Raw genomic sequence first — 16,301 nt, 5'->3', positions numbered from 1 at the left:
TTAGTTTTGTAAAATTAGAGGCAAGACTAGGTAAAGAAATATGGGGTGGGATAAATTTCCAAGGTTTAAGTTGAATAATCAAAGCAAAAGTATAGTTGGCAAATTAAAAAAGTGGGCCTATTAAAGTGGCAGAACACTAAACGCTCTACCAGTCAGCAAAGTGATGTACAAGTACTGCCCCATTTCAGATTTGAAAAGAACAGAACACAAGACTTAAAAAACTGGTAACTCTGCAGTTGGCAAATTCATGAAGACAAGTCTACAACTTGTAGACTTGTCTACAAGTTTGCAGTTGGCAAAAACCAAAAATGTTCTAAGTTATTTTTACTAAATTCTGTCACCGAAGATTTGACAATTCAAGAAGTCTATTCTTCCTCTCACTTGGAATGCTTACAAGCTTCTCATGACCGCACCAATAAGTGTTGCAAAGGATGAACGCACCTTCAGCCATATTAATTAGTTTATGAAGAACTTTTATAGATCAACCAATGTAGTGACATATACTTTTTTCATGACTATATACTTAAAGTGATTGCCCCCTTTTAAGGCCTTAATATAAAACATTTCCAGTCTGTGCTTACGTTCGCATTGGTGTGGACCGATATAGATACCGGGCTGGTGTTAAATCAACACCGGCGTTTTTGCAGTGCACGAATTCCTAAAGACAGTCCTTAAAATTTTCTGATCTAATTATAACAAATTTTCAGCTCGCGCTTTGCGCTTGCATCACTTGATTAGTGAAATAGTAAATTCCTACAAACAAGCCATAGAATGCCCCTCTTCAGGTCTGAATTTCAAAAATTGTCAACTCAGGCTTCTGGGCCGCAATATTTCATTAGTGAAATATGTATCATGATTATGATTACAATGACCACAAAAAGTGCTTAGGTGTAATTCTAACAAAATAAGCAAGCGCTTGGCGCTCGCATTAGATGACTATGATGAGATACGTACGCACTTCATGAATTCCAAAAGATAGTCCTTAAAATGGCCCTTTTGAGGGTCAAGTTATATAAAAAATTTCAGCTCGCGCTTCGCGCTCGCATTGTTTGTTTTGTGAGACAGTACGTATCATGATTACAAAACTTTGCTTATAATGTCCCTTTTTAGGACTGAATATCCAACATTTTCAGCTCGCGATTCGCGCTCGCATTATTTGATCACTAAGATACATATCCGTTTAATGGCACAGTCCTTAAAATGTCTCTATTAGGTCAGTATACCTGGCAATTGAGCGCGCTTCGCGTGCCCACAATGACTCAAAATGTTTGCTGGTGCCCCCCCCCCCATTGCTGTGACCCACGGTACGCCTCTGTTAGCAGTAGCACTCTTGAAATTTTAGTTGAGACATCTTGCACAGAAGGTCAATAAAAAATTAACAAATCTTTGATTTTGATATTATTAATGCATAGGGTATATAATTATACTGCAAGTTAGCAACTACGGCACACTAGCCTTTCTATTTTGATCCAAATGTTTATTTTTACAGTGCAAATATCTTTGTATATCTTTGTATAATTTACCATAAAGTATTCACCAAATGACATTAATTCAATTCTAAAAATTCAAAATCTTTTAGCATGTGATTATTGTAGACTCCCCCTGTGCTCACGTTGGTACTGTCACGCCAAATTTAGTTGGCAAATTCAGCTGGTACACCCCCCCCCAACAAAATGCTTCTGGCTACGGCCCTGTAACCAAGTAATTAGTTTGATTGAGTAGATGGCTAGGCTTTACGATTACAATATAGGATTCATTCTCCCTCGCACGGTGCAATTGAAATTTACCACGCAATCTGTTAATATTTTGATGATAAGAGATACTAATATCATAGATGGTCGAGTGTCGACAACACTCATGATGGTTCTCATTTCGGCGTTAACATGGTTAATGATGGTGCCGATGATGGTGACGATGATGATGTCGTGGATAATCGCTGCGTCTGAGGGTAAGGGTACGAGTAAATACATTTAACTTATTCCCTGCTGCTTTTTTTTTGGGGGGGAGGGGGTAAAAGAAGTTAAAATCGATGAGAGATTTGATAGTTATTATGGAGGTTATGAGATGGTATGTTCTTGGAGTAAAGTAAGTACTGCGTTTCTGTGGTAACGGTATAGTGCAATAGATAAGGAGAATATTGCAGAGCGAACTGTACTTCCTCAGTTTTTGCCCAATGCTCACAAAACTTTACAGACACGGCGTTGATCTTAGAGTGTAGACAAACACGAAATACATGATACATTTTTTTTCGAAAGGAAAATGTTTGCCTTTTGTTATGTTATGTTAAAAAAAATGATAAGACTTGTATACTTTTGTTATTAAGATTGGAAATCAAATCAAAACGATTGGTTCTCATGCTCTCAATCAATTAAGCAGTCTTTACCAGTATTACTATCTCTCCTTAATCATATTAGGCCATCATTCCAGTCAATGTGTGCTACCATGTCCAAAAATCAACTCAACATCAGGAGACACCATTCAACTAATCCCTAAACATCTTTTCCAGAAAAATGAGAGTAACCACGTCACACTGTTTGGATCATCTACATTGATGTTGTTCTGCAAAATTCCGAGTAAGTTTCAATTCGATGACTCCATGTTTGATTATCTTATTCAATTCAATGTCCTTGTGATGAAAATCTTGTTGATTAATGAGCCGATGAAATTTATTGGGGGAAAAAATAACCCCTTGTTGGTTAGATAGGCATGGTTGCACGGGTCTGATGAATAAAAAATGCGGTCAAACGGGGCGCAGATCCAGGAATTTGTTTACAGGCGTGTTATTTGCCCCCCACACCCAAAAAATAATAATTAAAACTAAAATAAAAAATATCACTAACAAATAAACGATATTTCGTCTAAAAATTAAAAATGACAAACCCCCCCCCAAAAAAAAAAAAAAAAAAAAAAAAAAAAAAAAAAATGAAAATAAAGGTCATCATTCCAAAATGGAAGCCGTTTATGCACTCAATAAAACTTGGAAAGCCCGGCCCCCCAAAAAAATTGATAAATGAAAAAAAATACCTTGAGGGAAATGTGCCTCTCACGTACTAAGCTATACACAGCAAAAACTGCGGTGTTAACCGGTGTACATACAGGACCACACCAGTGATTTTACACCGGTGTTAAATTTACAATGTTAGTTTAGCACCTATAGGTGTTATTGCAACACCTTTGGTTGTTACATGTACACTCTTTGGTGTTATTTCAAAAAAAAAAAAAAAAAAAAAAAAAAAAAAAAGGTCTTCAAGCTCGTCAGGGGGGCAATAAAGGTCTTCAAGCTCGTCAGAGGGGGGGCAGGGATACGTCCTTTGCATGGGTTGTGGCTTGTCAGGGGGGCAGACTGCCCCCCCCGTAGGTACGCTAGTGCTAGGGTGTAATTTTAACACCAGAGGGTGTGGTCCTCTATTAACACCCACTGGTGTCAGTTTTAACACCACAGTTTTTACAGTGATATATGCTTTACTTTCGTCATGCTCCCTTTTTCATGTTTTTGTGCTTTTGAATACTAATTATGAATGATTTTTTGTATTGTGTTCCTTAAATACTTACATTAGTTGTGTTATAATGTTCTACTATGCTTGTTACTTGTAATGTATTTGACTTTGTGAAATTGAAAATCTGAAACGGAAATCACTAAAATCGAAATTCAAATCTGATTAATTACCCATATTTGGAACTCTGATTAACCTGAGCATATAATCATATGCTAAAATCTTGGAAGCTAAAATGAAAAAAAAAATAGTTTACAATATATGCTTAACGATTGTGTTTAATGTCATCTTTCTTGTGCTTTAATGATGAACAAAATGACCGTATCATTTCCAGACAGTTTATAATGATTTGAGTGCTAAATGCAATGATAAATTGATCATATTTTGTTACATTTTGGTAATCAATGAAGATAACTATACTTAGACCCTTTTTAAGGCTAAACTTAATTTCCGAAGGCATCACTTAACTTAATGGATTTTATGTTATACAAATTGTGGGAGATTTTTTTTTATCGGGATTACTGAAAAGTAAGAATTTGGAAAATGATTCATGAATAACGACATTAGCCCTTAAAAGCAATTCATTCAATACAGACAGTTGTTTTGAGATGAGGAAGAAAAAATGTCTGAGAATGAAATAAGAAAGTAGGCCTAACGATTCTTATGTTTTAAAAAGTTGAAAGCTTTATCGGCCGCGTAGAAAATGCCATTCGTGCAAAGCCTGAATAACTCATCTATGTCTACTTTAAGCCTTGTTTAATACACAAAATGATTCGAATTTGCGGAGTTTTTTTCTCAAGGTTTTAGGCAGATAGACATTTTGCTTGGCGAGGACATTATTCATGCTATCTAAATTTTAATGCTATGACCACCACGAGTAAAGATTACATAATACATGTAATATCGCAAATGGCATGACAAAAAGAAAGAGTAGTCGTTAACTTTTGGAGACAAATAAAGAGAAAGAGAGGAAATGAAAAGAGATGGGAATATTTTAATCATGGTAATTATTCTTCCAATTTATCGTCTACCGAATACGAGTTAGACGAACACTAGTTATGATTAAAGTAATTTAATTTGTAAATATTACGATAGCATAGGGGGATCCAGGGGGGCCCGCCCCCCCCCCCCCCATTGGCAAAGCAAAAAAAAAACTTAAAAGGGGAAAAGAAAGAAAAAAAGAAAAAGAAGGGAAAAAGAGAGGAGAAAAAAGAAGGGGAAAGTTAAGAGAAGGAAGACGAGTGAATAAAATAAGATGAGGGGAAGACTTGGAAAATAATTTTAAAAATATTTCATGTCACTATATAAAATTTTCGCTCGCGCTTCGCGCTCGCATTGCCTTTTAGGTGATCCGCGTACTTTCCTCAATATGGAGCTTAAAATATCAAATTTTGAAGTCAATATACAAAACATATTACAGCTCGGAAATCGAACTTTCATTATTTTGTTTGTTTTACAAATTGATTTTTAAAAAGTGCTCTGTAAAAATTTCTATTTTTGGTCTGAATATAAAAATTTTATGTCAGGTACCTATTATTTTTCTGTATTCCATTATGTTCTCAAAATATCCCAATTCAGCTCAAGTCCCCGTAACACAAAGGTTAGCGATTAATCGCTCATTTTAAATAGCAATTCTGATTGGTGCCTAGCCAGTCTACTGGGCAAAATACGCATGCAACGATGATAATAGGCCATTTTATTTAGCGATTACTTTAGCGATTGTCAAAACATATCAGGTAGCGCTGCACGCTCGCATTTTGATTGGTGATTGTGTATATCTCATTATTAATTCTATAACAAACTTCTTAAATCCCCATTTCATGACAGTTTATCAACATTTTCGGCTCGCGATTGCGCTCGCATTGATTAATGAACATTATGTTAACTCATGCATCTTATTCATTACAAAAGTGCTTTAAATGTCCAGTTTTCAAGCCATAATATTAACAGATTTCGCGCTCTTATTAGGCTTATTAGATTAATAAATTAGATATTAATTTAATAATCAAACTGTCCCTTTTTTCAGAATGGAATATCGACAAGTTCCATCTCGCGCTTAGGAAGAGAAATAGGAAGATAGTCATTATTTTCATATAATGTTCTTAATATATAGAATGTCCCGGTCCTATAATTTATGTCAAAACTCATCGTAATAATATTGATTTATATCAGCTCTTTTTCCATATCCACCTCACAATTTTCCTACAAGATGCTTGGAATACAGAGCTTAAATTGACCCTTTTTCAGATCGGAATATCAAATCTTAAGGTCGTGCTTCGCGCTCGCTTTATTGATTTCCATGATAAAAAAGGGTATTTAGAATGCCCAGATTTTAGATCGCGCATGTTTATTGAGATATGCAGCTTGTTCTTTATTTAAATAATTGTCCAATATATCAAAAAATTTCTGCTCGCGCTTTGCGCTTGCATTATTAATGTAGAAAGATTTCGAATTACTCATCATTTTCGTGATTCACAAAACATGAATAGTATCCCATTTTTAGGTGTAAATCTCGAATTTTTAAGGTAATAAATTTCTGCTCGCGCTTCGCGCTCGCAGTAATTATTTTGTTGGCTATACATCTCGTTTAGGATCACAAACATTGCCCAGAATATTTAAATTTTAGGACAAAATACTTGAAACAAAAAAAAATAGTTCGCGCTTTGTGCTTGCACTATTTAAATAAGGCTGATGAGATTGTTATATATTTATGATGATTTATAAGAATAAAGTTTAGAAGTGACTATTAGGACCACCCCTTCAAAGAAACAAACAAAAATCAACTTCGAGTGGCCGAACGGGAAAATGTGGTTGAAAAAGAATTCCGGGGCCCCCTATTGGCGAAGGCTGGATCCGCCCCTGTTTAGCAAAAAGCAATGAATTTGAACGAAAAATAAATATGAAATTAGTACTGAGAATTTCCAAATGATGGCAGAGTGAGAGATTTGTTGCATGGGGTGGAAAAATGGAGAGAGAATGATAAAGAAAATTGATTACACGGAGTATTTTTTTTATATATAATATCTTCCCCTATCGTTACATGTATAGTAATATCAAAATAAGGATGGCTGAGAATTCAAGAACTGATCATTCATAATTATGTATCATCATTAAGATGTTTTTTGTTGTTGTAAAATGCAGATTACATAATGATTCTGATGTTGAGTTCTTTTTATGATGGCGAACTCCAATTTCATTTGATTTTACTTTGTTAATCAAAATGTTTTTCTTTCATATGAGCAATTAGTTACTGATTTCCATAGCCATAAACTTAAAATTTCAATTGAAATCACAAAAATTGCCAAAATATGTATTATTGCAGTATGTATGAAAAAATGTGACCTAATTGCTTCTTCGCCCTTTTCTCTCTGTTTTCCTTCCACCATCAATTCCTTTTCTTCTCTCTCTCTCTCTCTCTCTATCTCCCCCTCTGCCTCTCTTCTCTCTTCCGCTATTTCTATTCCTAAATCTACTTTCTAATTCATTTCCTGTATCCACTCATCTCAGTTCAAATAAGTTTATTCTTAGCTAATAAATGTGAACATTATATGCATGTGATTTTTATTATTCTAAGTTATCATGCCTTGCCATTTGTCACACAAATCACTAGGACATTGTTCAGCATAGCTGGGTGTGATTCCCTACCTTTTTCTTGCTTTTCTCTTTTTCTTCTACATCTCACTTTCCATCTCTCACCTCTATCTGTCTCTCTTTACAAACACACTCACGTCTTAAACCCATATTCTTGTATTATTTTTTACAATCTTAATATCGGGTTTAAATTGACATATTTCTTACAAACGAGAAAATCTAAAATGATCATGGTAACACATTAGGTATATTTACATGTATTTTGCATATTTCCCTATTTGATCAATGAGTATCGATTTAAATTGATTTATGATATACTTTGTTACATATATGTCTATACTGAAATTCGTTCGTAGAACTAAGTCATTTTTACCTTGTTATTGATGATTTTGTTTGAAATGTAAACTTTTGCAATCCGGCTTTTGCCGCAAAGAAAGTTTTTTTGATAAACCATTTTGAATTGAATTGAAAAGAATGTGAAGGAGTGAGAGTGTATAGAAGAGAAGGAGAAGGAGACACCAAGGGGTGGATGCATGATTTCATAATTTGAGGGTATAACAGAAAGTAATTTCAATGTATCCGACACGCCTCCCACTGAAGATGATGTGAGAGTGGGAATATAGAGGATACAAAATAAGGTACTACATGATTGTCACATTGTCAAACTTAGGGCCACAATATAGGGGCCATGAGTCCCGTGAGACCCCACACGCATGCCTGTCTATACCGCCGCCAACATGGGATTATTATCGCAAATCGAAACGTATGAATACTTTTGAAGGTGTCACATATTGAATAATTATTACACAATATGAATTTATTGTCTGTGCATTGTCATTGCCACAATATAGGGGCCATGAGTCCCGTGAGACCCCACACGCATGCCTGTCTATACCGCCGCCAACATGGGATTATTATCGCAAATCGAAACGTATGAATACTTTTGAAGGTGTCACATATTGAATAATTATTACACAATATGAATTTATTGTCTGTGCATTGTCATTCTCTCTCTCTCTTAATGAATCAAAGATAATAGCCTCTTAAGGAAGATAACATTCCATCTTCGTTTTCTTTAATATTATTTTTTGCCGATGAATGAGACAGCATTTAGGCCAATGTTACATCCAATGCAGATAAAATCAAATGTACTTTCTTTTTCATAATTACAATACAATTTGCATTAATTTCCATTTTTTTAGAATTTGTCGAAGTTCTAAGTAGGCCTAGATTACTTGACAAATTACAATTCATAAACAGTTAAATAGTGTGATAACAAAAATAGAAAACTTGAACAATGTATGGAAAGGTAGGGACGATACGGCGGAGTAGGTGTGGTGAAACAGGTTTGTCGTAATGCTCCTCTTCAATGAGATTTAGCAAAGGAACGGGTGGTGATATTTTCAATGATATGCATCCTACTCTTTTATATAATTATATATATAGTGCGTATCTTGTTTTTATTTGTCACAGATTGCCTGTCATCACCATGTAAAAATCAAGGTACATGTTTAGAGACGGATTATTCTTATGAGTGTTTGTGCACTGAAGGATATTTTGGAGACAACTGTGAGCGTGAGTATCTGAATAATATTGAAGGGGAAAAATGCTTTCAGAGAGGTACAGGGGATCTGACCCCCCCCCCTAATATTTTTTTTTGGTACGAAACGACCTCAAATTTTTGTTGAAGACCTTTTTTTTCATTCAGCTTGAACCCCCCCCCCCTTCAAAACAAAAATCCTGCGTACGCTACTGATTATTTGCAAGCCATATTCATGTATTATCATTTTGAGAGCCCAAATTCATTACCTCACTGCATCCCCCAAAGCTGTCATCCCTTTTCGAAATTTTGGTGAGGCCGAAAAAGGTATTTGCCTGTACCGAATCCGGCCCCCAGTTCTCTATATAGGCTACCGGCCTTATCTTGATACAGATGGTTTATATTTTTTCCTTGTTTTACTTGTCACCATGCAAACGTATATACACCTTTGACAAGAAAAAGAGTTATCAATTTGCAGACAAATTTATAACCCCCCCCCAAAAAAAAAAAGGTTTAAAGCTTCGAGTCCCTTGAATAGACTATATAAATAGGCCTAATGATTCGTTGCCGTAAAACATGACTCGAAATAAAGCATATATAATTTTGTTTTCAGAACAAACAAAAACTATTATGTAAATTAAGTTTTAAAAATATTATTATCCTCTAGGGTAATACGATAGAAAAGTATACATCGTCAACATCAATCTCTAGAAAATTAAAAGCGTTGTCATGTACCTAATACAAAGTTGTGAAAGGGCATTTTGAAGAAAGAATAAGAAGAGCATTTTGTGAGAAATTGCTCCTTCACACCCTTTTAAATCGTCAAATATTCATTGGTACCAAATACAAATTGATATATTATGTAAGGGTAAAGAAAAATGCAAGTCTACTTCTTCAATCTTTTTACCTAGTATAGAGCTGTTGCCAGCTTCTTCATTTCTTTGTCGTAGATGGCGTACGCATGCAGTAGGCAAGGCATTGGCAGCAGGGAAAGCGATGAGTAGGCCTAATGTTATGGGGCAAATATTCAGGGGAATTTACTTTTTCCTTTTTCAAAAAATTATTATTCATTTCTTGAAAGTTTGTTTTCTTTTTGTTTTCTTTCTTTTTGGTTCTCCCACTTAACGACACGGAGGGGTGACGCTAAGGCATGTTGATTCGGGGGGGGGGGGGGTTAAGCTTATTATTTCACCGACAAAATGTTCGATTGTGCCGACTATAAATACATTCTTGACTCATATCCACCACCCTCCCTCCCTCTTACGACACCCTGGGTATTCATATGCATCATACCCTTTTATTGTTACAGGTCGAGTGAGAACATGTGCTGATCTGAAGGAACCCAATTCAACAGGAACGTTTCGTATTGATCCAGACGGTCAAAATGGAAACATTTCTGATTTCGTGCAAGTTGAATGTCGAAATGGTAAATACGCCCAATATTTTGTTAATGCAATATATCATGAACTAGCTATATGGTCCGAGCATGGAGCTATTAGCTCCATAGTCCGAGTGTAAGTAGATGTACTTGACAGGAAATTATTTTAAATTTGCCACTCCTCATAAAGGAATAAATGTGGAGTTATAAAATGAGCCATAGCCTTGTGTGTAATATTTCAGAAATCGATCGAGTTCATAAATGCAGATCGCACTATATTCATATTTTAGCGGCTTATTTTAACAAAAATATTTATTCACCATGTTATCATCTGCCACCTACTTATATAGTCGAATAAAGATGCACAACTACCCCCAAAATTAAAGGAGTACTCAGGGCAGAAAATAATTACATCTAAATAAATTGAGAATAATTCATCAAGCAAAATGATGAAAATTTCATCAAAATCTTATAAAAAATATCAAAGTCATTGAATTCTATAGTTGAGCAATATTTAGTGGAAAAAGATTATGCACATCGTCATGAATATTCATTATGTGGCCTGATGGTGTCAGATTCCCACTTCCCTTTTCCTAATCTTATTACATTAAAATAAGTTGCAGCAAGCATTAAATCAGTTGTAAATTCAATTTCTTTGTTCTTGTAGGGCAAAATTTTGATAAACATAATTTCATTTAATGAAATACAAATAACAAGTGGGGACATGAAATCATCAGTTTGCCCAATGAATATCATAAGGACTTATTATGTAGAACTGTTTCAAGGAAATAATTTTAGAATGTTACAACTTTGTTAATCCTTGTCCAATTTTGATCAAATTTTCAGTGTTTGTCCGATCTTTCTTTATCACTTCAAATCATATTTTCATTCTGGAGGGCCCCCTTTAATGTCATCTGAGAAACATTGGATTCTTAATTATGATTCGCGACCAATGAGATCAAGATCTAAACCAATTTTCGTAATTATTTTCTTTCCCCCCAAGGCGTAACCGTCATTCCCCACGACATCATCGGCGAACAAGCTGTCCCTCGAGGCTATGAAAGGATGGGATCGTACCGACAGAATGTGGTATACATCCTACCATTGGATATCATTGTGGCGATCATTAACAACGCCAGGAGCTGTAGGCAATATATCAGGGCAACCTGCAATAATGTCTTCATCGTGAAGGGAAATAGACAAAATATTTACTGGATCTCTAGACAAGGCACCATCATGAGGAATTGGGGAGATGCACCAAGTCATGTTCGTGGATGTATTTGTGGCTTAAATAATAGTATGTCGAATTTATTGTCAGCTATATACACTCTAAATTTCCTGGATTTGAAATAAGTCATGATAGGCCGTCAATAGTGACGAGCCGAATATTAGATTTAGATTTAAACCTTGCATGTTTTGATTCGAAGCTGAAAGGTATGATATTCAATATTTGAAAGTAGGTTTAATGAAAAAACTTTATGTAGAAATGTTCAGATTGTCAAGAAATATGAGCACATTCTAAGCATTTCGAATAATTTTGGTTTGTTGCCTAAAAAAATTGATGAGTCAAACGATTACAAAAAAGTTCATACTCTGCGAACATTTCGAATATGATGTTACTCTGATTTATGTTATATATATTTTTTAAATATAATTGTGATGGAGGGAGTTATAGATGCATGTTTAATTTCCCTCAGAACCTAGTGTAAAAAAACAGTCTCACAGTCAAGTAGAAAGTGCTTGTGTATTAAACCCCTTTCCATAGAGAGCAAGACCGCTGTAAGACCATTAAACTCTCTTGACCTTTCAAGGGTCTTTCAAGCAACTTTAAAAGATCTCCGAGATTTTTCACGATTCCTGATGGATCGTTCAGTGGTCTTCGTGGTCCTCGTGAGTCCCAAAACTTTTTGAAACGGTTCAAAACAGTCTTTCAGCGGTCTTTCAGGAAAATTGTTTTTTTCATGGTCTTTCAGCGGTCTTTCTATGAACTTTCTACGTTCTTATTAGTCTTTCCATGATCTTTCGACAGTCTCTCAATATTTTTGCGGAGATCACCGTAAGACTCGTGGGAGATCACTGAAAGATCATTGAAAGATCATTGAAAGACCAGTAAGAAACCATGGAAAGAATTCTAAAAGATCTCTGAAAGGCCATTGAAAGATAACTTGTCTAAGTATCAATCAGTCTTTCAGAGTTCTTTGAGGAGTCTTTCTGAGCCATTCCACAGAGATGACAAATTTCAGTGATCTTGGAGACTGATGTAAGACCTTGCCAATTTTTGGTCTTTCAAAGGTCCTTCAAAGGTCTCCCCTCTGTGGAATGGGGTGAGATGACGTTGCTTTAAATTTCGCATTACACTATACAGTATAGGTGCAAGTATATGGGCCGACGAGGCCCAAGGATTTCTGTACTGCTGAATCATTATCTTAATACGTTTGACTGATATTTTTCTTAATTTCATTTCTGACACTATAGCTTGTCACAACACAGGATCATATTGCAATTGTGATGATTCCGTTGGCAATAGTGCACCATTAACAGACGAAGGTTTCCTGACGGACAGAACACGACTTCCGGTCATCAGATTACATTTCGGCGACACCGGAGGAGTTGACGAAAAGATTTATTATGAACTTGGATTTCTCGAATGTGAATGAGGATTCAGTCTGATCATCAGATTATGACGGAATATGGTTATCATTTTGACAAATATAATCATTCAATGATTCGAATCTACAGTATTAAGTGTTAAAAGGATCGTTGTAATTGTTATTGTCTTGAAGTAGGCCTACTGTATTATCGAAGAGTTACGATATACATATAAGTGACGTGTTGAAAATGTATTGAAATAAAATAGCGTCACTTGGAAAAACACTGAAACCGCACTCCTATAAAATTTCCTATAAAATTTCTGACGTCTTTTATTTGACTTTCTTATGTGAAACTTTCCGCCCCAGGGGCCCTCTTCTCAGGGGCGGGAATCCCTCCCAAAAGGTAGGGGGACAAGGGGCTGGAAAATTTGACAAGCAAAAAAAAAAAAAAAAGGTTATCATCCCAAAAGTAAGGTCATCTCGTCCTAAAATACATGTTTTATTTCGATTTTGAATGATGTATTTCTTACCATCATAAAAGAACACAAATAGTAGGGGGACATTTGATATTCCCCCCTGCTATTTTGAGTAGGGGGACGCCCATGCCTCTTCTGTTATGTAATGCATGTGTAACAGTTTTACACATTTTCCGTTTCCTTGGGAAGCGTTTATCCAAATTGTATTGCCTGATTGGCACTTTTGATGATTTTGATTGCTGAGAAGCACTGTTACTATGGCAGCTGTCGAATAAAACGTCCTACAAGTGTCTTTATGAAATATTTCCCATGAATATATTTTAACTACTTGAACTCTAGAAAGTCAGTATAAAGGGAAGCGTTATAGTTTAGATTTACTTTTCCATCAAGGGGATCTCATATGCATAAAGGTATCAAAATTTATTATTCAATATTACATACAAAACCGAAAAGGAAAAAAAAATCAGAATTTGAAGGAGTGTGGGGTGAGTGTAAAAAATTTATTCCAATATTTCTAACTGAAATCATTTATGAGATATGCGTGTTATGATCCAAAATATGATTCTTACATCATAACCACTCCTTTTTCTTAGTTGTACATAACATCAAGAATACTTCAAAGCTCTCACGCCATGGCTCTAGGTTTTTGTAGGATTGGATAAACAAGGTATTACCATCAGAGGAATTGGGGAGATGCACCATGTTCGTGGAGGTGGGATTGATAAGAGAATGAAATGAACAGGACAATATATTTATTTGTACAATTTCGTGCACTAAGTTAACATCCATCCTCGTGAACATAAAGATTTCAATTAGTAATTGTATATTGTTATGAAGTTATTATAGGGTTGTCGATGCTATTGGGTTTTTTTTCGCTGTGAGTTACGAAGAATGATATGAGAAATCACATTTTCATAGTTTAACTTTTCGATTTTTTAATTATTTCGATGTGTAGTACATCCTCTTAATTTACTATTCATTCACTTGTTTGAATTTGTTTCTTTAATTTTTTCTTTCTTGTGCGTTTAGAAACATAAGCACAATTTATGTTGTATATTCATTATCATTATAATTATTATTATCATCATCATTATTATTACTATTATTATTATTATTGTTGCTGTTGTTGTTATCGTTTACAAGAACGAAAGATGGGAAAAGGTTGGTAGCTTTGAAAGAAAGAGTGATTTGATCCCGGAGTACTGCAATACCGGGCCAATCCGTGGCCAGGATGGAGCAAGCCCCTATTCCATGGCCTATGTTAAAAAATCAGTTTAATATACAAGTGACTCGGTGAGTCGCGTTTCAGATATTAAGCTGAAAAGAACAGATTTATTAACATATGCAACACTCACTAAGTACAGTTTAACAAATCAGGTATGTTAATCCAACGATATGAAGGTTACCGAAGGATGAAAATTAAATGGGGTAACATCTAGATATTGTGTGGGACAATGCTTGTTTAAAAAGCATTATGTTGTTAAAAAATTAATGTGCAAGGGGGTTTCATATTTGTTTTCATCATGCCTGTTTGGCTAACAGGCATTTACGTACTTTGTCAGGAACATAATTGGTTGCAAATAATAATAAGTACATTGTCTGAAACATAATTGATTGTGAATAATACATGTATATAATAATGAGTTATTCGTACTGGTCAGGTCAGGAGGCTTGTCAGGTCTGGAGACCTGACAGTTTTCTGCTACTGGTAACCTGGAAGCCAGTACTACCTGTTTCAGGGTCGAGTCGACGGCGACTAAACCGTCTCCCCCACCTTTTCCTTTTGGGTTTCGGTGTGGAGGGTGGCTGGACACCCTGATGGAATGAAAAGTAAGATCCATCTTAAAGGGCGCTGGCTTAGGAGAGCCAACAGCGGCCATCCAGCAAATCAGGGTAGATGGAACTCTCCAGCCTTGGCAGGCCTTTCATCTAGGACAAGGAAAGTCTGATGTAAAACCTACGACTCGAGGACCTCGCTGTCACCGTCCCAGCTAGCTAGGCTATGGCAGATGAACCCCGGGTGTAAAGGGTGGGGCCAGCACTGCGCACACTGTACTCCACTTTAAACCTCCATAGCGCAGGCATAAAGGACATGTCCATGTCCAAAACGCCACCAAACTTACCAAGCCCTGTAGCGACGGGAAAGGGGCGAAATCGGCAGGTGGAAGATGTCACTGGAAGCCGCAGTTCCAATCCTGCATGCAGGCGGTTCAGGATATTGGTCGCCTGATGTTGACCCAGAGACGACGGCATCATTCGGCAGCACCCTGAACGACCGAGCAGCCTTATCTAGGGACAGCACTGCTTGCTCCACACGGAGAGGGGCCTAGAAAAGGTGGCCTAACCAAAGCTCGTCTCTCATCACCCAGTTGGCTAGCCGCGGTCAACGGGCATCTTCTCACGCGGTCGAACAACAACAAAGAAAAAAAGGTACACACCCACCTGTAAGGGTGTACAAACACTGAAACTAGCATGCTGGAACATCAGAACTATGCTTGACCGAACTGACAGCAACCGACCGGAACGTCGCTCTGCTCTTATCGCGCATGAACTATCAAGGCTTGATGTTGACATTGCTGCCCTAAGCGAAGTCCGCTTCTCAGAAGAAGGCAGCCTACATGAGCAGGGCGCTGGATACACCCTCTTCTGGTCAGGGAAACCTGCAACGGAAAGACGTCTAGCTGGCGTTGGTTTCATGCTCAAATCTTCCATCGCCTCCAAGCTGGAAAACCTACCAACTGGTCATTCCGACCGCATCATGTCCATGCGCCTGCCTCTAAAGAACAAGCAGCATGCAACACTTTTTAGTGTGTATGCTCCGACTCTTCAAGCCGATCCTGCAGAAAAAGACATGTTCTACTCGGAACTCCGCAGACTTCTCCAAAGCACCCCTGCAGACGACAAGCTGTTAATTCTCGGCGACTTTAATGTTAGAGTAGGACAGGATGATGTCGCCTGGAAAGGAGTACTCGGAAGGCATGGTGTTGGAAAGTGTAACGACAACGGACGCTTGCTGCTGGAGCTCTGCATGGAACAACAACTTGTCATTACCAACACCGTCTTCCAGCAAAAGGACAGTCTCAAGACAACATGGATGCATCCTCGTTCTAAACACTGGCACCTCATTGACTATGTCTTAGTGCGTGGACGTGACCTAAACGACATCCTTCACACCAGAGTGATGCCCAGCGCAGAATGTCATACTGACCATCGCCTAGTGCGCTGCAAACT

The 16,301-nt window shown here is 36.8% G+C and overlaps 1 protein-coding gene and 1 pseudogene across 1 annotated transcript; one reads left to right on the top strand and one right to left on the bottom strand.

Moving 5' to 3' along the window:
* Positions 1-1,778: 1,778 nt before the first annotated feature.
* LOC129265942 (contactin-associated protein-like 2) lies at positions 1,779-14,162 on the top strand. Its single transcript, XM_054903848.2, has 6 exons — positions 1,779-1,948; positions 2,415-2,573; positions 8,559-8,660; positions 9,935-10,051; positions 11,007-11,300; positions 12,479-14,162. The coding sequence occupies exons 1-6, from the start codon at positions 1,810-1,812 to the stop codon at positions 12,658-12,660; spliced, it is 993 nt and encodes a 330-aa protein (XP_054759823.2). The 5' UTR covers positions 1,779-1,809; the 3' UTR covers positions 12,661-14,162.
* Positions 14,163-14,248: 86 nt separating this feature from the next.
* On the bottom strand, positions 14,249-14,451 carry LOC129266074 (U2 spliceosomal RNA; annotated as a pseudogene).
* Positions 14,452-16,301: the final 1,850 nt, after the last annotated feature.

This window comes from Lytechinus pictus, chromosome 7 (genome assembly GCF_037042905.1).
Source record: "Lytechinus pictus isolate F3 Inbred chromosome 7, Lp3.0, whole genome shotgun sequence".
NCBI classification, from domain to species: Eukaryota; Metazoa; Echinodermata; class Echinoidea; order Temnopleuroida; family Toxopneustidae; genus Lytechinus; species Lytechinus pictus.
Note: the sequence above shows the minus strand (reverse complement) of the source record. Positions and strands in the feature narration are given on the sequence as shown.